At 45.8% G+C, this 25,842-nt stretch overlaps 1 protein-coding gene across 1 annotated transcript in view; it reads left to right on the top strand.

The window, feature by feature from the left end:
• Nucleotides 1–25,842, top strand: part of LOC115131318 (cyclin-dependent kinase 6) — a 106,647-nt gene that overhangs the window by 18,428 nt on the left and 62,377 nt on the right. Inside the window, exon 4 of the mRNA XM_065020312.1 lies at nucleotides 4,003–4,170. Coding sequence (XP_064876384.1) covers nucleotides 4,003–4,170 — 168 coding nt within the window. The remainder of the gene's footprint in view (nucleotides 1–4,002; nucleotides 4,171–25,842) is intronic.

A 25,842-nucleotide genomic window follows, 5' to 3' on the forward strand; every position in this document is an offset into this window, starting at 1 on the left:
GTCTCTTATGGTCAATCTTCCAATGATATGCCTACAAATACGTCACAATGCTGCAGACACCTTGGGGAAACGACAGAAAGTGCAGGCTCATTCCTGGCGCATTCACAGCCATATAAGGAGACATTGGAACACAGGGCATTCAAAATCTGGACCATTTCCTGTATGAAATGTCATCTTGGTTTCGCCTGTAGCATTAGTTCTGGGGCACTCACAGATAATATCTTTGCAGTTTTGGAAACGTCAGAGTTTTTTCTTTCCAAAGCTGTCAATTACATGCATAGTCGAGCATCTTTTCGTGACAAAATATCTTGTTTAAAACGGGAACGTTTTTTATCCAAAAATTAAAAGAGCGCCCCCTATCTCGAAGAAGTTAACACTGGAGTGATAGATGAGCAGATGGTGATGTGCAAGTAGAAATACTGGTGTGCAAAAGAGAAGAAAAGTAAATAAAAACAATATGGGGATGAGGTAGGTAGATTGGGTGGGCTATTTACAGATGGGCTATGTACAGCTGCGGCAATCGGTTAGCTGCTCAGATAGCTGGTGTTTAAAGTTAGTGAGGGAAATATGTCTCCAACTTCAGTGATTTTCGCAATTCGTTCCAGTCATTCTCAGCAGAGAACTGGAAGGAAAGGCGGCCAAAGGAGGTGTTGGCTTTGGGGAGAGTACCCAAGAAAAAAAGTATTTCCCAATGGGATTCCTGTCTCCTCTTTCTCTAATGTTGTCAATCAGATAGGTGTTGTGTTCCACTTCCTGTGACAGGGCTTAATATGCCACTGGCTTCCAGTTGAAGCTCGCATCCGCTACAAGACCATGGTGCTTGCCTACGGAGCTGTGAGGGGAACGGCACCTCAGTACCTCCAGGCTCTGATCAGGCCCTACACCCAAACAAGGGCACTGCGTTCATCCACCTCTGGCCTGCTCGCCTCCCTACCACTGAGGAAGTACAGTTCCCGCGCAGCCCAGTCAAAACTGTTCGCTGCTCTGGCCCCCCAATGGTGGAACAAACTCCCTCACGACGCCAGGACAGCGGAGTCAATCACCACCTTCCGGAGACACCTGAAACCCCACCTCTTTCAGGAATACCTAGGATAGGATAAAGTAATCCTTCTCACCCCCCCTTAAAAGATTTAGATGCACTATTGTAAAGTGGCTGTTCCACTGGATGTCTTAAGGTGAACGCACCAATTTGTAAGTCGCTCTGGATAAGAGCGTCTGCTAAATGACTTAAATGTAAATGTAAATGTAATATTGCCATGACTCCTCAGCTGTAATAGGTGTCAGAGCTGACCTGAGGATATTTAATAGACCTTAGTGTTAACTTTGTGACTATTGTCTGTTCACAGCAAATGGTCAGCTTTATGGTCTATGAGTGAACGTGAACCCTGTGGTGGTGTTTTCATATACTGTACATCAGTGTAGCTTTTCAAAATGCAGCTGTTTTTGTGGAATAGTCGACTGGATATGTATTCTTGAAGCAAGCTTTACCATCGAGGCCTACTCAGCCGAACCACATAGACTCCAAAGCAAGTATGGAAAACCACTTGTTGGGTGGGAGTGAGATCTTCCCCATTCATTCGCAACATCCAAACAGCATCTGGAGGGATGAGGGACAATGGATAACGATCAAGTGCAAGATGACAGCGGCACCGTCCCTTTTATTTCCATGACAGTGGACACTGCAAACCCCGGCCCCCCAACTACTCCATTTACACCCCTCCAGACCAGAGGACACCAGATTGCAGACCACCCCTCCAGCCCGCACCAGCCCACCCCTCCAACCCCCACTGCCCATCTCACCCTAGCCCAGCCTGTCCATCCACTCCTCCTGACCCCTTTCAGGCCTCCAGTCAGACCCACCGCATGGTAATTGATGAAAGAGGCCCCGGGAATCAAATGAGCTGGAAGGACATCAAGCGGCCGGTCTCTCTCCCCCAGCCTTGGGGAGTACGGCTGGTCTGACGCTGCCCCCCCCCCAGAACCCTCATCTGTCCCTCGTCTCCAGGCCTGTAAAAGGCTGGTTAATGAAGCATAGGGAGGGAATTACACTAACGCTAACTGGCAGATGTCCTGTATTGTGCCCAGCTACAATAAACAATATGGCCGCCTCTTGCATATTAGCATGAGAAAAGGGGCTGCACTCAGAGAAGCAATGTTTTGACTCTTTTTTTATGTGGGTTACTTTTTTCAGGTCTTTTTTTCTTGGGTACTCTTCTTTTTTCAGGTCTTTTTTTCTTGGGTACTCTTCTTTTTTCAGGTCTTTTTTTCTTTTTTGGGGAGCTTTGGTCGCTTGCCTTGTGTTTCCTAGCCAGCTTTCTCTGGCTGAGCTGCTGTCCTAGACGGTTAGGTTGTTGGGTATCTTGTTGCTCTGTGTCACCTCCTGTGACATTGGTTTGCACCAAGTCAGGTTTTTTCTCTCATCTGCAGATGAGAGATTAGATATTAATGTCAGTCTGATAGTTTGACATTATCCCCAGCCCTACAAGCTATTCACTGCTATTTGCAACTAAAATGGATAAACTCTGCATCATGAATCTTCACTTGCATCATGTACTGTATGACTGTTATATGAATGAACTGAAACAGGAGAGAGGAGATGGAGCATAGAGGGGGCATGGTTGTTGTTTGTATGTTTGTCCTCGAGTCACACTTCTGAGATAATTGGGGTTTTGTAGGAAATGCTGTTGAAAGGAAACATGGCGCAAATGGCCATTTAAAGCAAACAGAGAGGAACTTGTGGGGGCGGTGCCATTGTGTCAGCTCCCTAAATAACTGCCTCTGCCCCTGTCTGTTGACCTGCTAGGTCATGGGTGGATGGATATTCAAAAAGGAAGGCCTGTTTACGCTCTCTGGCCTGCCACACACACAAATTCCCTCTGCCCTGTATCTTCTCTAATACACAGACACACATCCAGGGTCCTGTCCCTATTCCATGCATTGTGAGAGGCTCTAGTCCCCTCCCCTTGACCCTGGTCACCCCGCGCCGTTTGCTAATGTTTTCTTCTTGAGTGTGCAGCTCATTGTTTCAGCTCTTTTAATCACTCACCAGCTGCTAGGGTCAGTGAATGGAGCCCCGCGCGGGCCCAGGTCCATGTCACTTGTGAGGTCTTGGCGACGGGTTTCGGGGGGGTAGGCCGCACCGCCGCCTGCTGCAACCCCAGCAGCAGGCCGATTCATGTCGCAACTGTGAAAGCGCCCCTCTTTCTCTCCCTCTCCATTTCTCTTTCCCTCTCTTTCTCTTTTAATCTGCCCCAATCTCTCTGTGTCTATCACTCAAAAAGCCCCCACTGCCACTATCACCCTCAGTCCTTATGTTGTTGTGGCTGGGCTGAGAGTTTCCACCAGAATGAGGAAATGGCCGTTTATCCCTCCTCTCAGACTCTCTCTCTCTCTCTCTCTCTCCTTTCTTTCCCTCTCCTGGACTGAGTGCTTGTGGGTATTAGGGCCTGTGGGGCCGTCCTTGGCTACAGCTTGAACTAGTGGATCTACAACGATCAATCCTCCTCAGCTTGGCCCAGACAGCTGCAGGGTGGGTAGGGAAGGAGGCAGAGAGAGGCCCACCACCAACAGATCAAGGTTGCCTCCCAAATGGCACCCAATTCCCTTTGTAGTGCACTACTTTTGACCAGGGCTTATAGGGAACAGGGTGCCATTTGGAACACAGATAAGAACTACTCCCCACAGTAACATGTCTTTCCTGCCCTGCTCTCTCTCCACAGTCGTGTCAGTTATCAGCATCTGCCACACAAAGGCTTTAAAGGGACACGCTCTCTTTTTTCCTAGTCGACAGGCTGCTGCACCGCCTACAAGGCCTCAGTGATTTAACTTCTCTCTGTGAGAGTTTTCACTGTTCTGAGGCCTGTTGGTGGTTGATTTAGAAGAGAAACCAATGATGCTGAACCATTGCATCCTCTGTCAGGGATATCAGGTGTATTTTCTCAGTGCCCATGTGTCATGTTGTACCTGTTAAGACTGTGTCTGAATGTCCATGTGTCCTAACAGGATATGATGTACCAGCTGCTGCAGGGGTTGGACTTCCTGCACTCACACCGTGTGGTTCACCGGGACCTGAAACCCCAGAACATCCTGGTCACCAGTGGAGGACAGATAAAACTGGCCGACTTCGGTCTTGCCAGAATATACAGCTTTCAGATGGCCCTGACCTCCGTGGTGAGAACCTTACTGTTATAAACCTCTTATAAACTGTTAAAACACCAGAATATACAGCTTTCAGATGGCCCTGACCTCCGTGTTGAGAACCTTGCTGTTATACACGTTGTTATAAACCTCTTATAAACTGTTAAAACACCAGAATATACAGCTTTCAGATGGCCCTGACCTCCGTGTTGAGAACCTTACTGTTATACACCTGTTATAAACCTCTTATAAACTGTTAAAACACCAGAATATACAGCTTTCAGATGGCCCTGACCTCCGTGTTGAGAACCTTGCTGTTATACACCTGTTATAAACCTCTTATAAACTGTTAAAACACCAGAATATACAGCTTTCAGATGGCCCTGACCTCCGTGTTGAGAACCTTACTGTTATACACGTTGTTATAAACCTCTTATAAACTGTTAAAACACCAGAATATACAGCTTTCAGATGGCCCTGACCTCCGTGTTGAGAACCTTACTGTTATACACGTTGTTATAAACCTCTTATAAACTGTTAAAACACCAGAATATACAGCTTTCAGATGGCCCTGACCTCCGTGTTGAGAATACTGTTAACTTATAAACGTTGTTATAAACCTCTTATAAACTGTTAAAACACCAGAATATACAGCTTTCAGATGGCCCTGACCTCCGTGTTGAGAACCTTGCTGTTATACACCTGTTATAAACCTCTTATAAACTGTTAAAACACCAGAATATACAGCTTTCAGATGGCCCTGACCTCCGTGTTGAGAACCTTACTGTTATACACGTTGTTATAAACCTCTTATAAACTGTTAAAACACCAGAATATACAGCTTTCAGATGGCCCTGACCTCCGTGTTGAGAACCTTACTGTTATACACGTTGTTATAAACCTGGCCATGACCTCCGTGTTGAGAACCTTACTGTTATACACGTTGTTATATAAACTTATAAACGTGGTGAGAACCTTACTGTTATGTTATAAACCTCTTATAAACTGTTAAAACACCAGAATAAGCTTTCAGATGGCCCTGACCTCCGTGTTGAGAACCTTACTGTTATACACGTTGTTATAAACCTCTTATAAACTGTTAAAACACCAGAATATACAGCTTTCAGATGGCCCTGACCTCCGTGGTGAGAACCTTACTGTTATACATGTTGTTATAAACCTCTTATAAACTGTTAAAACACCAGAATATACAGCTTTCAGATGGCCCTGACCTCCGTGGTGAGAACCTTACTGTTATACACGTTGTTATAAACCTCTTATAAACTGTTAAAACACCAGAATATACAGCTTTCAGATGGCCCTGACCTCCGTAGGTGAGCATTTTAACATTATACCAGTACCAATCTCATTCCCGTTGCCTTCTTTGAGCCATGCATACAGTGGGGCAAAAAAGTATTTAGTCAGCCACCAATTGTGCAAGTTCTCCCACCTAAAAAGATGAGTGGCCTGTAATTTTCATCATAGGTACACTTCAACTATGACAGACAAAATGAGAAAAAAAATCCAGAAAATCAATCATTTTTAATGAATTTATTTGCAAATTATGATGGAAAATAAGTATTTGGTCACCTACAAACAAGCAAGATTTCTGGCTCTCACAAACCTGTAACTTCTTCTTTAAGAGGCTCCTCTGTCCTCCACTCGTTACCTGTATTAAGGGCACCTGTTTGAACTTGTTATCAGTATAAAAGACACCTGTCTACAACCTCAAACAGTCACACTCCAAACCTCACTATGGCCAAGACCAAAGAGCTGTCAAAGGACACCAGAGACCTGCACCAGGTTGGGAAGACTGAATCTGCAATAGGTAAGCAGCTTGGTTTGAAGAAATAAAAAATAAAAAATCCTACAATGTGATTTTCTCAATTCTTATTTTTTCATTTTCTCTGTCATAGTTGAAGTGTACCTATGATGAAAATTACAGGCCTCTCTCATCTTTTTAAGTGGGAGAACTTGCACAATTGGTGGCTGACTAAATACTTTTTTTGCCCCACTGTAGGCATTGGCTTAACCGGCTTGATCCAGTGTTCATTTTGACACTCTTTTTGTTCGATTTTCTTAGTCACATTTTTGTCATTTGAATACTGATTTAGTCTAGTTATTGTAAAAATTATGAAAACACTGGGCCATTTTAGTCAACTAAATGCCCTTTCATTTTAGTTACATTTTAGTCATATCACATTTGTATTGCCTCATTAACCTATAGTAAACAAATCACTGACTTCCATGTGCTTCGGAAAGTGTGTTCGGAAAGAATTCAGACCCCTTCACTTTTTCCACGTTTTGTTACGTACAGCCTTATTCTAAATCAAGCCGTTTCTCCGAGGAACAGAGGGAGACTTGGCTAGTACTTTGGCTACAGAACCTGGCTTTGAAATGCAGTGGCGAAAGTGTGAGGGTTGAGCAAGACTACAAATTTAAAGACTTTCCTATACTCTAGGGAGAGAAAAACATAGCTAGACTTGTTTTACTATTAAACATAATGCTGCAATTGTTTTTCATTTAGTAAAGCAGCTTGCCCAGGCAAAGGGTAGCTAACTAGAAGGCTGACTGGTTAGCTACGGAGAAACAAGAAAGTAGCCTGCGTAATGTGTGTAATAGGAGAAAGCTTGCTTCCCCGCAGCTCACCAGCTGATGTAGGCTGTGTGCCGGGTGTGGCGCGTCCTTCCACAGCTGAACAGAACTGCGCGGTGCTTCTGTTCTGCTAATATTAATTGTACTTATCACTGAAAAAGTCTCAATCACTCCAAAAAACTATTGTAGTGAGATTTTATCCACAGAGATAATTTAGTCTCGTCATAATCAACTGATATTAAACATATTGTAACGACCCTGGGTTTATAAGCGCGGAAATCGACTCTGCCGCTTGAGCATGCTTTTGCGGCACAGCCGATAGCGCGCCGCACCTCGGGCTCGAATGTCGAAGGCCCTGCTGTTTCATTACATTACATACATATATATATATATATATATATATATATATATATATATATATATATATATATATATATACAAATTCTAAGTCTATTTAGTTAGTTATCATCTTGTAAATTAACACAGAAAATAGGTATTTGGTGAATATTCCCAGTACACTAGCACACCTCAAGCACAGAGCCATGCCTCGCAGTTGTTTGATTCGTTCAAATGAAATGATGATAAATACTTTACTCAGTAAGGTGAATCCCATAGAATTCTACGGTCACTCCAACTAAGGCTAACTTTGAATTGTTGCTGTACCAGGTTTATATGCACTGTTCACAATAGCCTAGGTATGAGGTTATACCAGGTTATACCAGTTTCTGGCTAAAGGATATATAATAGACTAAGTCAAATACTTTTTGGAAAGTATTTGAGGCGCTTGATTTTCCTTGGGTTGCACTTTTTGTACTATTCCAGTGGTTCAATTATACATGGAAAACCAAACCTCCCAAAATATTTCACATACTTGACACAAGTCTGTTACATATAGCCAGCCTGGTTCCTCTTCCTACAGGCTCACTAGCCAGACCCCATAGTCTCAAGCAGCATACGTCTGATTAATATCAGGTAAAACAGATAGCTAAGAGATGACATAACAGAGGTTATGTATGGGGACTGTGTGTGTTACTTCCCAATGTAAATAATATTTTTTAAAGAATATCTACCTCAGCCCTCTCCAAAACAAAATACTTGTTCTTCTGGGACCAACGACTGGCTTCAGACCCTTCTTCTGAAAACCTGATCTCCCTCTTTTTCTCCTCCTCCCTCCTTCTCTTCTTTCACTCTCTCTGTCCATCTTTATCAAATTTTCTGCTCCTCTGCTATTGGTCGGTTGGTGCGCTCTTATTTCTCCAATTGGGTGAACTTCCACTTACTGTATGTGTGCGCGTACCACAGGGTCCAGATCAAAAGTAGTGCACTAAAAGGAATAGGGTGCCATTTGGGATTCTGAGAAGAAGTCACCCTTTACCCAGTGGCCTCTCTCTGTCTCTCTCTCTCACACCCTCTCTCATCAAGACATTGGGATGTTCTATGGCCTCATGTCCCAATGTTTTATAGTCTCACTCTCACTTCCCACTCAGGATACTTATCTTCTCATTGGTAGACCAGCTCAGTAAAACATAGCCTGTGTTCCAAATGGCACGCTATTTCCTATATAGTGCACAGTTGGGCTTATGGGTCCTGGTCAAAGGTAGTGCACTATAAGGGAATAGGGTTCCATTTGGGAAGCAGACCGAGCGTTTTCTGGTGTCAGTCTGAAGTCTGGAGTCCCTCAGGTAGAATGGGGAGTGTAACAGGCAGACAGAGAAAGAGACTGACAGGATGAGAGAGAGACAGAAAGAGAGCGAGACAGACAGAAAGAGAGACAGATAGACAGAATGAGAGAAAGACAGACAGAACGAGAGAGAAACAGACAGAACGAGAGAGAGGCAGACAGAATGAGAAAGACAGACAGACAGAACGAGAGCGAGACAGACAGAACGAGAGAGCGAGACAGACAAAACGAGAGTGAGACAGACAGAACAAGAGAGACAGACAGAACAAGAGAGAGAGAGAGACAGAACGAGAGAGAGAGACTGACAAAACGAGAGAGAGAGACGGTACGAGAGAGAGACAGACAGAACGAGAGGGAGAGAGACAGAACGAGAGAGAGACAGACAGAACGAGAGAGAGAAGGCAGGATGGTCTCCTGGGACACAGATGAAAAGCGGCTAATGTGATGTAGCGGGCACTGAAAGGGCACCAGCCTGCACGGCAGAGAGAAGGCCAGTAAACGATATGGGGTGTGCAGAGTGAGAATGAAGGAAGGGCTGAAGAGACGCAAGTCTCAGGAATCCCTGAAGTGGACGTGACAAGGATGAAATAGACAGTGAGGGAGGGAGCCTGGCGGGGGGACGGAGAGAGATTGAGTCAGCGATACCACCCCCCCTTAATCCTCCTCCGCCTACCCTTCTTCCATCAAGGCTTTGAAGTGGGACTGTCTTGCACTGGGCTCTGATGTCCAGAGATAGCAGGACAGAGGATGACAGAGCGAGGGAGAAGGTCTGAAAGGGATGGAAGCACGGAGAGATGAGACGTTATTAGATTAGCAGATCTTAACAAGGGTATTTCAGGACTAACTGAGGACATTCATTTATCTGTGGGAATAGTGATCTGAATATACAAATATGTATACTATTATATTACTTATACAAAGTAAAGATGGCCAAATATAACCAAGGGAGGCATTGTTGTTTCATTTCTAAATGTTTGAGGATCAACTTTATTAAGCACTACCTAGAGAAATGAACAAACAGTCAAGTTAAGATGTGTCATCCAATGTGTACCTGGCCTGGCCAGACTCGGTCATGCTTTCAGTCGGGGTCTCGCTCTGTGGTTCTATTAGCTGGTTTCAGTTATTTTATGATAGACGGGGCATGGCAACATTTTGTTAGGTTGACAGTTAGAGCTTCTGTTCTGGAAATTAACCTGGGAATCCACCTTAGGCATCGGTGACAGAAATACAGATCCTGTGTGTGTGTGTGTGTGTGTTTGTGTGCTTACGTGTGTGTGTGTGGGGGTTCCAGATTAATGTTCCTGTATGTGTGTGTGTGTGTGTGTGTGTGTGTGTGTCTGGAATCCCCCTATCTCCCTCCCCAGTGATGTTTCCTCTGGCTCAGATAAAGAATGCCCTGCCGTGACTGTGCTCTCACTCAGTATGCAAAAACATAACCCATTCACAGTTAGAGACACAGTACACACACACACACACACACACACACACACACACACACACTCATAGTAGGATTTGTACCTTTCTGTCCGATGATAGAGGATGATACCTGCCAGTTACCAACACACTGAGAATGGCCTGTCTAGTTCTAAAGGGGCACAGTTACAGGCAGGAGGGGCAGCGATGCAGCCCAGGTACATACAACTCATTACCACACCTGGCTCCGCTTGACTCATTCCAAACTACCCAGGGCACTGAGAATGGCCTGTCTAGTTCTAAAGGGGCACAGTTACAGGCAGGAGGGGCAGCGAAGCAGCCCAGGTACATACAACTCATTACCACACCTGGCTCCGCTTGACTCATTCCAAACTACCCAGGGCACTGAGAAATGCTGTCTCTGAATAGAAGATGTGTCTGTTCTGTCTCCATCACAGTCAGGATATGAATCAATATGATTCATATTCTGCTTTCTTACAGAGTATATGAGAGCTGAATTTGCATAAGGTACAAAAAGGGCCTCTTCTGGATTTTCCTTTCCTTAACTGAAACTGGTTTAATTCAGAAAGGCAGTTGACGGTTTATGACAATTCAACTTCTCTTTTGTGTTGTGTGTGTGTGTGTGTGTGTGTGTGTGTGTGTGTGTGTGTATGATGGGGTTGCTGCATCCCTCAGAGGCCCCCTGACAGTTCCTCCCCTGAGTGAAAGGGGGACTCGGGGACCACCCATCGGGTGGCTCGGGGGTGCAGATCAGGCTGACCCTGGGAGTAGCTGGGGGTCCAATGCTTTGTTTGTTGTTTTACAATGACCTCAGCCTCCTGACACCTGATTGTCTGTCTCTGAGTGACAAGCCGATGTGTAAAGCTGCAGAGTTAAGCTGATGGCTTAGGAAAGAGGAAAAGAGACAACCATGTCCCTTTTCCTCCCATCAAACTGAGGATTATCAACCTTTTGCTTTTCTTATAAGCACATGCAGCACATTGAGGGGAAATATGTTTTTTTTTTTATGTATTTTGGTCCCTAAATCAAAAGCTATGAGATCTTGTCCCCCGCCGCAAGACGCTTTGGCCACACCAGAACAAACTCCTAATGGTCTGTTTCCTCAAGGCATATTTAGAACCATATAGTGGCTCATTATTATAATTGATTCGGCCTGTGGGGGTTTCCCTGTCCGTCCATTCATACCACGGCCAGTCGTTATAATGGGAAGCAGACTGACTGGATTGTCCCATGAATGGAATTACACACACACACACACACACACACACACACACACACACACACACACACACACACACTCGCTCTCTCTCTCGGGGAAGCATCATGTGCACTGCGTTGCTTCATTCCCACTGATTGTTGTTACATATTTGCAGCTACCAAAATAAACGGTGGTTGTTGTAATACCCAGGGTGAAGAGACATATACAGGTGTTAGTGTGGGGTATGTTTCTCCACATAGATACAGGTGTTAGTGCGGGGTATGTTTCTCCACATAGATACAGGTGTTAGTGTGGGGTATGTTTCTCCACATAGATACAGGTGTTAGTGTGGGGTATGTTTCTCCACATAGATACAGGTGTTAGTGTGGGGTATGTTTCTCCACATAGATACAGGTGTTAGTGTGGGGTATGTTTCTCCACATAGATACAGGTGTTAGTGTGGGGTATGTTTCTCCACATAGATACAGGTGTTAGTGTGGGGTATGTTTCTCCACATAGATACAGGTGTTAGTGTGGGGTATGTTTCTCCACATAGATACAGGGAACATTCAGAACAAGCCAGCGGGTGCAAGCAGCAAGCTGACCTGAGAAGTGGTCGGCTGGTCGGTCGCTAGGTGTTGCCAACATGAGGAATTCATTCCGTTGGCCGGGCAGGAAGTGACAGACTCCAGATGACTCCCACGACAACAACACTACTTGTTGTCGCCGCGCAGCACGAAAAGTGTAGCCTTGTCCCAGATCTGTTTGTGCCCTCTTGCTAGCTCTGTGACAATGACCAAACAGATCTGGGACCAGGCTACACTTTTCCTGTCTGACATTGTCGCCGTACGCTGCGCGGCTCCACAACAAGTAGTGTTGAATTAGATGAGGTCAGTTTGAGTGTGAAAAACTCTTAAGTAAGCATGATTGCACACATTTCAGTTCAACTATGAGTGTGGGTGGGGAAACCACTTACCGGTTACTCACCACTTTTAGTCATTTTAGGATCCAGATTTTGATTAGAAGCCAGTCAGATGTCTCTTATTCAATGACTCAGTGCTTTCTGTTTTCACTTTTTTGAATTCCCCATGACCCTATCTTGAATTTCATGGCCGTGCCAGTAATGATAAGTAATCAATACATTTATCAGTACGTTCCATGTCTCTTGAGACCCAGTACCTCAACAGACAACATCAGTCTAATCCACTACTGTGTGAGAATTGAGGAAAAAATAAAACGCTTTAAAATGAATTTCTCAGTCATAGCCAAGGATGAATCTCATTGGAAGGTTTTGTCTGACTCCAGTCCTTTATGTTCTCACTGTCAGACAATGTGCTTCCACTCTGGAGAGACACTCAGGCAACAACTCAGCTTAGTTTGGAAAGGGAAAAACCCCACACATCATGCAGCAGAGCACATGCAGCCCTCTCTGGGAATGTTTAGATATATCCTCAACGGAAAAGGGAAAACTTCCCTCTTTCTTCCTCTCTCTCCATGCTCCAACTGCAGCGGGAGAAGAGGGCTGTCCCCAAACACACGCACGAGGATATGAATGCACACACACACACACACACACACACACACACACACACACACACACACACACACACACACACACACACACACACTCACACACACACACACACACACACACACACACACACACACACACACACACACACACACACACACACACACACACACACACTCACACACACGGTATACACGCAAGCAGAACACACGCACACACACACACACACAGTATACACACAGGCAGTACACACATACACAAACACACACACAGGCAGCGGTGGAGAGCACAATGCACAGTGAACGTCTTATTTGGTATTTCCTGTGTAACCCCTACAGCCAGCCAGCCAGGCAGCGCACCCCCTGCACTTCAGGCCCCATCTGTGTTAATTGTTGACGGGCTCTTGGCCACGGTTCAGGTCGAGAAAAGGGGGAATGATTGGGGGGGAGTGCGGAGGTTAATGGCATCTGGATATTAAAGCCTTGCCTGTAACAGCAATGAAGAAAATAAAATTACAGCATATATGAGGAATTTTCCAACTAATGATGAGCGGATGTGGTAGCTATAGCACTGAGGGGAAAGAGGCTGACTGTGCTGTCTTTGTTCGCTGGGAGAGGGCCCCATGCAGCATTCCTGTACGCTGTGCATACTTTGGCAACTGTTGCGCTCCATTTTATAACTGTATACAGTTTATGCTGCGGCTGCTCTCTACTGTAAGCTTGTGACTAACTCTGAGTCTTCTTTCCTTTCTTGGCCTGCTGTGAGGGTATTGTTGTTGTCTTTCTTGGCCTGCTGTGAGGGTGTTGTTGTTGTCTTTCTTGGCCTGCTGTGAGGGTGTTGTTGTTGTCTTTCTTGGCCTGCTGTGAGGGTGTTGTTGTTGTCTTTCCTGGCCTGCTGTGAGGGTATTGTTGTTGTCTTTCTTGGCCTGCTGTGAGGGTATTGTTGTTGTCTTTCTTGGCCTGCGGTGAGGGTATTGTTGTTGTCTTTCTTGGCCTGCGGTGAGGGTATTGTTGTTGTCTTTCTTGGCCTGCGGTGAGGGTATTGTTGTTGTCTTTCTTGGCCTGCTGTGAGGGTATTGTTGTTGTCTTTCTTGGCCTGCTGTGAGGGTATTGTTGTTGTCTTTCTTGGCCTGCTGTGAGGGTATTGTTGTTGTCTTTCCTGGCCTGCTGTGAGGGTATTGTTGTTGTCTTTCTTGGCCTGCGGTGAGGGTTGTTGTCTTTCATGTCAATTTTCTTTTGAAAGAGAAAAGGTTAAAAGTCAAAGTGACTGTTGAAAATAGTGGTGTCTACTGGCTATCTGACTGCTGAGCTTACTTTCTAAACAGAACATGTTTAGCATGGTGAAGTGTCTATCTAAACAGAACATGTTTAGCATGAGGAAGTGTCTATCTAAACAGGACATGTTTAGCATGGTGAAGTGTCTATCTAAACAGGACATGTTTAGCATGGTGAAGTGTCTATCTAAACAGGACATGTTTAGCATGAGGAAGTGTCTATCTAAACAGGACATGTTTAGCATGGTGAAGTGTCTATCTAAACAGGACATGTTTAGCATGGTGAAGTGTCTATCTAAACAGGACATGTTTAGCATGGTGAAGTGTCTATCTAAACAGGACATGTTTAGCATGAGGAAGTGTCTATCCAAACAGAACATGTTTAGCATGGTGAAGTGTCTATCTAAACAGGACATGTTTAGCATGGTGAAGTGTCTATCTAAACAGGACATGTTTAGCATGGTGAAGTGTCTATCTAAACAGGACATGTTTAGCATGGTGAAGTGTCTATCTAAACAGGACATGTTTAGCATGAGGAAGTGTCTATCTAAACAGGACATGTTTAGCATGGTGAAGTGTCTATCTAAACAGGACATGTTTAGCATGGTGAAGTGTCTATCTAAACAGGACATGTTTAGCATGGTGAAGTGTCTATCTAAACAGGACATGTTTAGCATGGTGAAGTGTCTATCTAAACAGGACATGTTTAGCATGGTGAAGTGTCTATCTAAACAGGACATGACATGGTGAAGTGTTCTAAACAGGACATGTTTGGTGAAGTGTCTATCTAAACAGGACATGTTTAGCATGGTGAAGTGTCTATCTAAACAGGACATGTTTAGCATGGTGAAGTGTCTATCTAAACAGAACATGTTTAGCATGGTGAAGTGTCTATCTAAACAGGACATGTTTAGCATGGTGAAGTGTCTATCTAAACAGGACATGTTTAGCATGGTGAAGTGTCTATCTAAACAGGACATGTTTAGCATGGTGAAGTACATCTAAACAGAACATGTTTAGCATGGTGAAGTGTCTATCTAAACAGGACATGTTTAGCATGAGGAAGTGTCTATCTAAACAGGACATGTTTAGCATGGTGAAGTGTCTATCTAAACAGGACATGTTTAGCATGGTGAAGTGTCTATCTAAACAGGACATGTTTAGCATGGTGAAGTGTCTATCTAAACAGAACATGTTTAGCATGGTGAAGTGTCTATCTAAACAGGACATGTTTACTCAGTGCCTCTTTGCTTGACATCATGGAAAAATCAAAAGAAATCAGCCAAGACCTCAGAAAGAAAATTGTGGACCTCCACAAGTCTGGTTCATCCTTGGGAGCAATTTCCAAACGTCTGAAGGTACCACATTAATCTGTACAAACAATAGTATGCAAGTCTAAACACCATGGGACCACACAGCCGTCATACCGCTCAGGAAGGAGATCCGTTCTGTCTCCTAGAGATGAACGTACTTTGGTGTGAAAAGTGCAAATCAATCCCAGAACAACAGCAAAGGACCTTATGAAGATGCTGGAGGAAACAGGTACAAAGTATCTATATCCACAACAAAACGAGTCCTATATCGACATAACCTGAAAGGCCGCTCAGCAAGGAAGAAGCCACTGCTCCAAAACAGCCATAAAACAGTCCGACTACGGTTTGCAACTGCACATGGGGACAAATATCGTACTTTTTGGAGAAATGTCCTCTGGTCTAATGAAACAAAAATAGAATTGTTTGGCCATAATGACCATCGTTATGTTTGGGTGAAAAAGGGGGAGGCTTGCAAGCCAAAGAACACTATCCCAACCGTGAAGCACGGGGGTGACAGCATCATGTTGTAGGTGTGCTTTGCTGCAGGAGGGACTGGTGCACTTCACAAAATAGATGGCATCATGAGGCAGGAAAAATATGTGGATATATTGAAGCAACATCTCAAGACATCAGTCAGGAAGTTAAAGCTTGGTCGCAAATGGGTCTTCCAAATGGACAATGACCCCAAGCATACTTCCAAAGTTGTGGCAAAGTGGCTTAAGTACAACAAAGTCAAGGTATTGGAGTGGCCATCACAAAGCCCTGACCACAATCCTATAGAAAATGTGTGGGCAGAACTGAAAAAGCGTGTGTGAGCAAGGAGGCCTACAAACCTGACTCAGTTACACCAGCACTGTCAGGAGGAATGGGACAAAATTCTCCCAACTTATTGTGGGAAGCTTGTGGAAGGCTACCTGAAACGTTTGATTCAAGTTAAACAATTTAAAGGCAATGCTACCAAATTTCTATTTGAGTGTATGTAAACTTCTGACCCACTGGGAATGTGATGAAAGAAATACAAGCTGAAATAAATCATTCTCTCTACTATTATTCTGACATTTCACTTTCTTAAAATAAAGTGGTGATCCTAACTGACCTAAGACAGGCAATGTTTACTCGGATTAAATGTCAGGAACTGTCAAACTGAGTTTAAATGTAGTTGGCTAAGGTGTATGTAATCTTCCGACCTCAACTGTAGAAACTCTAAATGGCCCTGAGGAAGACACAGGGATGCCGAGACGTTGGTAAATACCCATTACATTTCTGGGAGTTTAAATATGGAGTGTGCGACTTTCTTTATCGGCATTTTGTCCTTAGCCAAACGTTTGGTGGAACTGGTCCTTTTAAAGGTGTCAGCCCAACTGGGGCGGGAGCCCTACATGGTAGAAAAGAATGTGGCCGTGGGCCACATGGTCAAAAGTATTGCACTACATAGAAAATAGGGTGTCATTTAGGGTGCCATTTGGGACGCAGGCTGTGTTGAAGGCAGGGTCCTTTCATCCTGAGATTCCTTTGAGAGAGAGAATGTAAACACGGGACCCCGGCCAAGCCCATCAGCCAAGCTTACGACTAATCACATTGTGTCTCGATTGTTTTAATTCCACAGGGGATATCAAAGAGAGACGCTGGCTGGGGCAATAGTGGAATAGTGCTGGGTTGGGGTGGGTGGATAGTACTGGCTGAGGGGGAGAAGGGGGGATGGAGGTAGTTTAAGGTTCTATTAACAGGGCACAATGCCTGCCCAATGATCTCTTTAGCGCTCCACACTGGTCCAGTCTTTAACAGTACAGTTGTACTGGACACAGCGCTGCGACAGAGAGAGAGAGAGACAGGGGGAGAGAGAGAGACAGAGGGAGAGAGAGAGAGAGACAGAGGGAGAGAGAGAGACAGAGGGAGAGAGAGAGACAGAGGGAGAGAGAGAGAGGGACAGAGGGAGAGAGAGAGGGGCATAGGAAAAGAGAGAGGCAGGGGGAAAGAGAGAGATAGAGAGAGAGAGAGGGAGGCAGAGGGAAAGAGAGAGAGAGAGAGAGAGAGAGAGAGGGAGGCATAGGAAAAGAGAGAGGCAGAGGGAAAGAGAGAGATAGAGGGAGAGAGAGAGCGTGAAAGCGAGAGAGACAGAGGGAGAGAGAGACGCATAGGAAAAGAGAGAGGCAGAGGGAAAGAGAGAGATGGAGGGAGAGAGAGAGAGGGAGGCAGAGGGAAATAGAGAGAGATGTAGAGGGAAAGAGGTGAGAAGGCGAGGCAGAGGGAGAGAGATGGAGGCACAGGGAAAGAGAGAGAGAAAAAGGCTGAGGGAAAGAGCGATAGAGAGGCAGAGAGAGACGCATAGGAAAAGAGAGAGGCAGAGGGAAAGAGAGAGATGGAGGAAGAGAGAGAGAGGGAGGCAGAGGGAAATAGAGAGAGATGTAGAGGGAAAGAGGTGAGAAGGCGAGGCAGAGGGAGAGAGATGGAGGCACAGGGAAAGAGAGAGAGAAAAAGGCTGAGGGAAAGAGCGATAGAGAGGCAGAGAGAGATGCAGAAGGAGAGTGAGAGAGAGGGAAAGAGAGAGAGAGAGACAGAGGGAAAGAGAGAGGGAGAGAGAGATGCAGAGGGAAAGAGAGAGAGAGAGACAGAGGGAAAGAGAGGGAGAGAGAGAGAGGCAGAGGGAAAGAGAGAGAGAAAGAGACGGGCAGAGGGAAAGAGAGAGGGAGAGAGAGAGACAGAGGGAAAGAGAGAGAGGCAAAGGGAAAGAGAGAGGGAGAGAGAGAGGCAGAGGGAAAGAGAGAGAGAAAGAGACGGGCAGAGGGAAAGAGAGAGAGGCAAAGGGAAAGAGAGGGAGAGAGAGAGGCAGAGGGAAAGAGAGGGAGAAAGAGACGGGCAGAGGGAAAGAGAGAGAGGCAAAGGGAAAGAGAGAGGGAGAGAGAGAGGCAGAGGGAAAGAGAGAGAGAAAGAGACGGGCAGAGGGAAAGAGAGAGAGGCAAAGGGAAAGAGAGGGAGAGAGAGAGGCAGAGGGAAAAAGAGAGAGAGAAAGAGACGGGCAGAGGGAAAGAGAGAGAGGCAAAGGGAAAGAGAGAGGGAGAGAGAGAGGCAGAGGGAAAGAGAGAGAGAAAGAGACGGGCAGAGGGAAAGAGAGAGAGGCAAAGGGAAAGAGAGGGAGAGAGAGAGGCAGAGGGAAAGAGAGAGAGAAAGAGACGGGCAGAGGGAAAGAGAGAGAGAAAGAGACGGGCAGAGGGAAAGAGAGAGAGGCAAAGGGAAAGAGAGAGGGAGAGAGAGAGGCAGAGGGAAAGAGAGAGAGAAAGAGACGGGCAGAGGGAAAGAGAGAGAGGCAAAGGGAAAGAGCGGGAGAGAGAGAGGCAGAGGGAAAGAGAGAGAGAAAGAGACGGGCAGAGGGAAAGAGAGAGAGGCAAAGGGAAAGAGAGAGGGAGAGAGAGAGGCAGAGGGAAAGAGAGGGAGAAAGAGACGGGCAGAGGGAAAGAGAGAGAGGCAAAGGGAAAGAGAGAGGGAGAGAGAGAGGCAGAGGGAAAGAGAGAGGGAGAGAGAGAGGCAGAGGGAAAGAGAGAGAGAAAGAGACGGGCAGAGGGAAAGAGAGAGAGGCAAAGGGAAAGAGAGAGGGAGAGAGAGAGGCAGAGGGAAAGAGAGAGAGAAAGAGACGGGCAGAGGGAAAGAGAGAGAGGCAAAGGGAAAGAGAGGGAGAGAGAGAGGCAGAGGGAAAGAGAGAGAGAAAGAGACGGGCAGAGGGAAAGAGAGAGAGGCAAAGGGAAAGAGAGAGGGAGAGAGAGAGGCAGAGGGAAAGAGAGAGAGAACAGAGACGGGCAGAGGGAAAGAGAGAGAGGCAAAGGGAAAGAGAGAGGGAGAGAGAGAGGCAGAGGGAAAGAGAGAGAGAAAGAGACGGGCAGAGGGAAAGAGAGAGAGGCAAAGGGAAAGAGAGAGGGAGAGAGAGAGGCAGAGGGAAAGAGAGAGAGAAAGAGACGGGCAGAGGGAAAGAGAGAGAGGCAAAGGGAAAGAGAGGGAGAGAGAGAGGCAGAGGGAAAGAGAGAGAGAAAGAGACGGGCAGAGGGAAAGAGAGAGAGGCAAAGGGAAAGAGAGGGAGAGAGAGAGGCAGAGGGAAAGAGAGAGAGAAAGAGACGGGCAGAGGGAAAGAGAGAGAGGCAAAGGGAAAGAGAGGGAGAGAGAGAGCTAGAGGGAAAGAGAAAGAAAGGCAGAGGGAAAGGGAGAGTGAGAGAGAGAAAGGCAACAAAAGAGAGAACGAGAGAGGCAACATGAGAGGGAGGAAGGTGGATGTGCTCGGTCAGTGGAGCTTGCCTTGTCTTGGAGGATCTGTTGCATGGCTGCTTTCTGTGCTGCCTGTTCTGCCTGCCTGCCTATGCTGCCGGTTCTGCATGTGCTGCCTATTCTGCCTGTCTGCATATGCTGCCTGTCTGCCTGTGCTGCCTGTTCTGCCTGTGCTGCCTGTTTGCCTGTGTTGCCTGTGCTGCCTGTGCTGCCTGTTCTGCCTGCCTGTTTGCCATTTCCTCTCCAGTGTGTAGCAGAGAGTGAGTTGGGCCAGACGGGATGGATGCTCTCAGCAGAAAGGAATGCCCAGAATGTTGTCCTTTAATCTGGAGTCAGCCAGCCCAGGACACGGCTGCTTTATCTGACCGCCTCTGTTCTGTTAGCAGGCAAGCAGCAGCTCCACACAAGCAGAGCTAAAGGAGAGGCCTGCATACCTGTCAGTCAGGCTACAGTCCCAGACCCCTGTCTCTGGCCTGCACAGACATGGGAGAAGAAGAGGAGATGGAGGGTGGGAAGGAGGCACAGGGGGGAGAAAAATAAGAGAGACAGAGAATGGGGAGGGAGGTGAGATGGGTGGGGATATACAGTCCTGGTCAAAAGTTTTGAGAATGACACAAATATTAATTTTCACAAAGTTTGCTGCTTCAATGTCTTTAGATATTTTTGTCAGATGTTACTATGGAATACTGAAGTTTAATTACAAGAATTTCAAGGGCTTTTATTGACAATTACATGAAGTTGATGCAAAGAGTTAATATCTGCAGTGTTGACCCTTCTTTTTCAAGACCTCTGAAATCCACCCTGGCATGCTGTCAATTAGCTTCTGGGCCACATCCTGACTGATGGCAGCCCATTCTTGCATAATCAACGCTTGGAGATTGTCAGAATTTGTGAGTTTTTGTTTGTCCACCCGCCTCTTGAGGATTGACTACAAGTTCTCAATGGGATTAAGGTCTGGGGAGTTTCCTGGCCATGGACCCAAAATATCTATGTTTTGTTCCTAGAGCCACTTAGTTATCACTTTTGCCTTATGTCAAGGTGCTCCATCATGCTGGAAACGGCATTGTTTGTCACCAAACTGTTCCTGGATGGTTGGGAGAAGTTGCTCTCGGAGGATGTGTTGGTACCATTCTTTATTCATGGCTGTGTTCTTAGGCAAAATTGTGAGTGAGCCCACTCCCTTGGCTGAGAAGCAACCCCACACATGAATGGTCTCAGGATGCTTTACTGTTGGCATGACACAGGAATGATGGTAGCGCTCACCTTGTCTTCTCCGGACAAGCTTTTTTCCGGATGCCCCAAACAATCAGAAGGGGGATTCATCAGAGAAAATGACTTTACCCCAGTCCTCAGCAGTCCAATCGATGTACCTTTTGCAGAATATCAGTCTGTCCCTGATGTTTTTCCTGGAGAGAAGTGGCTTCTTCGCTGGCCTTCTTGACACTAGGCCATCCTCCAAAAGTTTTTGCCTCACTGTGCGTGCAGATGCACTCACACCTGCCTGCTGCCATTCCTGAGCAAGCTCTATACTGGTGGTGCCCCGATCCCGCAGCTGAATCCACTTTAGGAGACGGTCCTGGCGCTTGCTGGACTTTCTTGGGCGCCCTGAAGCCTTCTTCACAACAATTGAACCGCTCTCCTTGAAGTTCTTGATGATCTGATAAATGGTTGATTTAGGTGCAATCTTACTGGCAGCAATATCCTTGCCTGTGAAGCCCTTTTTGTGCAAAGCAATGATGATGGCACGTGTTTCCTTCCAGGTAACCATGGTTGACAGAGGAAGAACAATGATTCCAAGCACCACCCTCCTTTTGAAGATTCCAGTCTGTTATTCGAACTCAATCAGCATGACAGAGTGATCTCCAGCCTTGTCCTCGTCAACACTCACACCTGTGTTAATGAGAGAATCACTGAACTGATGTCAGCTGGTCCTTTTGTGGCAGGGCTGAAATGCAGTGGAAATGTTTTTTGGGGATTCAGTTTGCATGGCAAAGAGGGACTTTGCAATTAATTGCAATTCATCTGATCACTCTTCATAACATTCTGGAGTATATGCAAATTGCCATCATACAAAGTGAGGCAGCAGACTTTGTGAAATTAATATTTGTGTCATTCTCAAAACTTTTGTCCACGACTGTTGAAAGAAAGTTAGAAGATTTTTTACAAATTAGATCACTATGATAATATTTTTTCTTAAAAGCGTAATCTGGGATTCAAACAATCAAATCAATCAATCAAATGTATTTTATAAAGCCCTTTTTATATCAGCAGTTGTTTCAAAGTGCTATACAGATACCCAGCCTAAAAGACCAAGCAATGCAGATGCAGAAGCACTGTGCCTAGAAGAAACTCCGTAGAAAGCCATGAACCTAGGAAGAAACCTAGAGAGGAACCAGGCTCTGAGGGGTGGCCAGTCCTCTTCTCCTGCTTCTTTTTGGGGATATATACCATTCATTTAAAAGTCCAAAAAGTGATGTATCAATCCCAAATTGCCCCTTTAAGATGTACAAGTCAGTTAAGAACAAATTCTTATTTTCAATGACAGCCTAGGAACAGTGGGTTTAACTGCCTGTTCAGGGGCAGAACAACAGATTTGTACCTTGTCAACTCGGGGATTTGAACTTGCAACCTTCTGGTTTCTAGTCCAACGCTCAAACCACTAGGCTACCCCTGCCGCCCCAACATGCCTAGTTAAATAAAGGTAAAATGTATATATATTTTTTAAATGTTGAATTGGACATTCCTTTTTCCACAATCAGAAGTCTTCATGTCTTGAATGAGTTACTGTTCAGCTGCTCCGTTATTTCACAGAGTATATCCTGATTTATAGAGAGAGGCCGACCGATGTTTTATGGAGAGAGAGAGTGAATGGTCTGTGTGCAGTGTGCTAATAGACAGAGACAGAGGACAGAGGTGTATATGCTTCCTTGGAATACAGAGAGATGTACTGTATGTGTTTTACAGACACGTAAGGATTATATAAAGAGATGTGTAGATATTTTATAGAGAGAGGAGAATCAAAGGACGGGTAATCTTTAGCAGTACTGACAGTGGCCTGACGTTTTCTGGGTTTGCATAAAGGCCCTGAGGCTTGGAAAGGGAAAGTGTTTATGAATCACTTCCACTTGGTACATGCAGCATATTATTTCTTCAGGAATGCCAAATGATTGCCCTTTAACCATTATAAAGTATGCATAGTTGTCATATAGAACAAAAGGAATACTCTGATTGTATCCCGAATGGCACCCTATTCCTTATGTGGTGCACTACTTTTGACCAGGGACCATAGGGGACACAAACACTTGACTTGCGTGATGAATAACCTTAGCTGAGACCTGAAGACTTGAGTTTGCTCCCTGGGCTAGTACCTAGGCCCTAGGTGTTTGCTCCCTGGACTAGTACCTAGGCCCTAGGTGCTTGCTCCCTGGACTAGTATCTAGGCCCTAGGTGTTTGCTCCCTGGACTAGTACCTAGGCCCTAGGTGTTTGCTCCCTGGACTAGTACCTAGGCCCTAGGTGTTTGCTCCCTGGACTAGTACCTAGGCCCTAGGTGTTTGCTCCCTGGACTAGTACCTAGGCCCTAGGTGTTTACTCTGCAGGCCAATGCAGTCTTGTGGTGCTCAGGGGTCAGGGTTCAAGTCCAGCCAGTCACACTCTAGGTGTTTGCTCCCTGGACTAGTACCTAGGCCCTAGGTGTTTGTTCCCTGGACTAGTACCTAGGCCCTAGGTGTTTGTTCCCTGGACTAGTACCTAGGCCCTAGGTGTTTGCTCCCTGGACTAGTACCTAGGCCCTAGGTGTTTGCTCCCTGGACTAGTACCTAGGCCCTAGGTGTTTGCTCCCTGGGCTAGTACCTAGGCCCTAGGTGTTTGCTCCCTAGGCTAGTAGCTAGGCCCTAGGTGTTTGCTCCCTGGGCTAGTACCTAGGCCCTAGGTGTTTTCTCCCTGGGCTAGTACCTAGGCCCTAGGTGTTTGCTCCCTGGACTAGTACCTAGGCCCTAGGTGTTTGCTCCCTGGGCTAGTACCTAGGCCCTAGGTGTTTGCTCCCTGGACTAGTACCTAGGCCCTAGGTGTTTGTTCCCTGGACTAGTACCTAGGCCCTAGGTGTTTGCTCCCTGGGCTAGTACCTAGGCCCTAGGTGTTTACTCTGCAGGCCAATGCAGTCTTGTGGTGCTCAGGGGTCAGGGTTCAAGTCCAGCCAGTCACACTCCTCTGACGATCATTGCTGTACCTGGTGTATGTATGCCATACCAAACACATGACGATCTGGGACCAGGAAATGGCTCTCTAAAGGCACAAATCATTACTGTGTGTTGCAGCAAGTCTTCTCCGGGCCAGTTCTGCATGGTAACAACACTTACTGCAATGCACTTCCTGCTGTGTCTGTCTGTGGCCTAGCCTTCGAATAACAGCGGATATACGTACTTAAACACTCACATCAGTTAGCATTGACTATGTGGTTCTTCCTAGAAGTCTGCTGCTAGCTGCTTTGTGGTGTTTGAAATAGATGTCACCTGCAGAAAAAGCAGGCATCTGTCTCTCCCTTTGAGAAACATAACCACAGGAAAGAGTGATTGGGTTTGATATCACATTTATTTATGTTTTATCGGAGTGATCTATGTCTCTCTATTTGTGGTGGTATGTTCGGTAATTTCATTTGAGACCTTTTTTGGTCTGAAATATGAAAGCTCGCATCAACACTCAATTCAGTTGTATACAATGTGGTTATGATGTAGAGCTGTGGCAAGGGAGAGAGATCGATATATGCTATAAGAAAACAAACATGAAATGAAATCACATTCATTGTCATGCAGAAGATGATCCTGCCAATTGGGCAGTGCAACCACCATTTCATTCATCTTTTTTCTCAACTCCCCCTCACTACTCAAAAATCTTCAATGGCCTGCCTGAGTCATGTGCATTTCATCTCAGGTCACGTGACAAGAGCTAACCAACACTGTTCTCTGCTTCGACTTCCTCTCCATTTCCACGAAACCAGGGAGAATGATCTGAAATAGTGCCTCCAGAAATAACATCGGACCATTCTATCAGTTCGCATGAAGAACATGATGACTTTTTTAAAAATGCACCTAATCAACCTCTTCACAGACCAACACCAGTGAACTCTCTCTCTTCACAGACCAACACCAGTGAACTCTCTCTCTTCACAGACCAACACCAGTGAACTCTCTCTCTTCACAGACCAACACCAGTGAACTCTCTCTCTTCACAGACCAACACCAGTGAACTCTCTCTCTTCACAGACCAACACCAGTGAACTCTCTCTCTTCACAGACCAACACCAGTGAACTCTCTCTCTTCACAGACCAACACCAGTGAACTCTCTCTCTTCACAGACCAACACCAGTGAACTCTCTCTCTTCACAGACCAACACCAGTGAACTCTCTCTCTTCACAGACCAACACCAATGAACTCTCTCTTCACAGACCAACACCAGTGAACTCTCTCTCTTCACAGACCAACACCAGACTGTCTCTTCACACACCAACACCAGTGAACACTGACTCTCTTCACAGACCAACACCAGTGAACTCTGTCTCTTCACACACAAACACCAATGAACTCTGTCTCTCTTCACAGACCAACACCAGTGAACTATCTCTCTTCACAGACCAACACCAGTGAACACTGACTCTCTTCACAGACCAACACCAGTGAACTCTGTCTCTTCACACACAAACACCAATGAACTCTGTCTCTCTTCACAGACCAACACCAGTGAACTCTGTCTCTTCACAGACCAACACCAGTGAACTCTGTCTCTTCACAGACCAACACTAGTGAACTCTCTCTTCACAGACCAACACCAGTGAACTCTGTCTCTCTTCACAGACAAACACCAGTGAACTCTCTCTCTCTCTTCACAGACCAACACCTGTGAACTCTGTCTCTTCACACACCAACACCAATGAACTATGTCCCTCTTCACACACCAACACCAGTGAACTCTATCTTCCAAATACCTAATGCTAGTCTGGTAGATAACTGAATAACTAAAAGCTATGTAGGATTTCCACTCAGACTCGGAGCCAGATAAGTCTATAAACCAGAAATAATCTACCAAACCTGACTGAGTGACCATATTATTTGACCCAATTATCTGAAGTAATGTTCATCATTCCAAAGGTACAGTCCACATTAGCAAGGTCAAAGTTGAACATACAACCTCGTAGTAACTGGTGTACCAAACCGCGGGGCAAGCTCAGCTGTTCAGCATTGTTCATCGTTCTCACTGTGTTGGACAAACATGCAAGGCATTTGGGTACTAATCCCAAGGACCCCATTTCTGCCTTTGCTTACAAACATTGGTCTTTGCTGACACTTTGATAATCAGCGAGAGAGAGCAGCGGCTGCCGGGTCCTCGGGCCAAACGACCGCCGTAGGAAAAACTGGAGAGGGGAAAGCACCTGG

The sequence above is a fragment of the Oncorhynchus nerka genome, linkage group LG7, assembly GCF_034236695.1.
Source record: "Oncorhynchus nerka isolate Pitt River linkage group LG7, Oner_Uvic_2.0, whole genome shotgun sequence".
Taxonomy (NCBI): Eukaryota; Metazoa; Chordata; class Actinopteri; order Salmoniformes; family Salmonidae; genus Oncorhynchus; species Oncorhynchus nerka.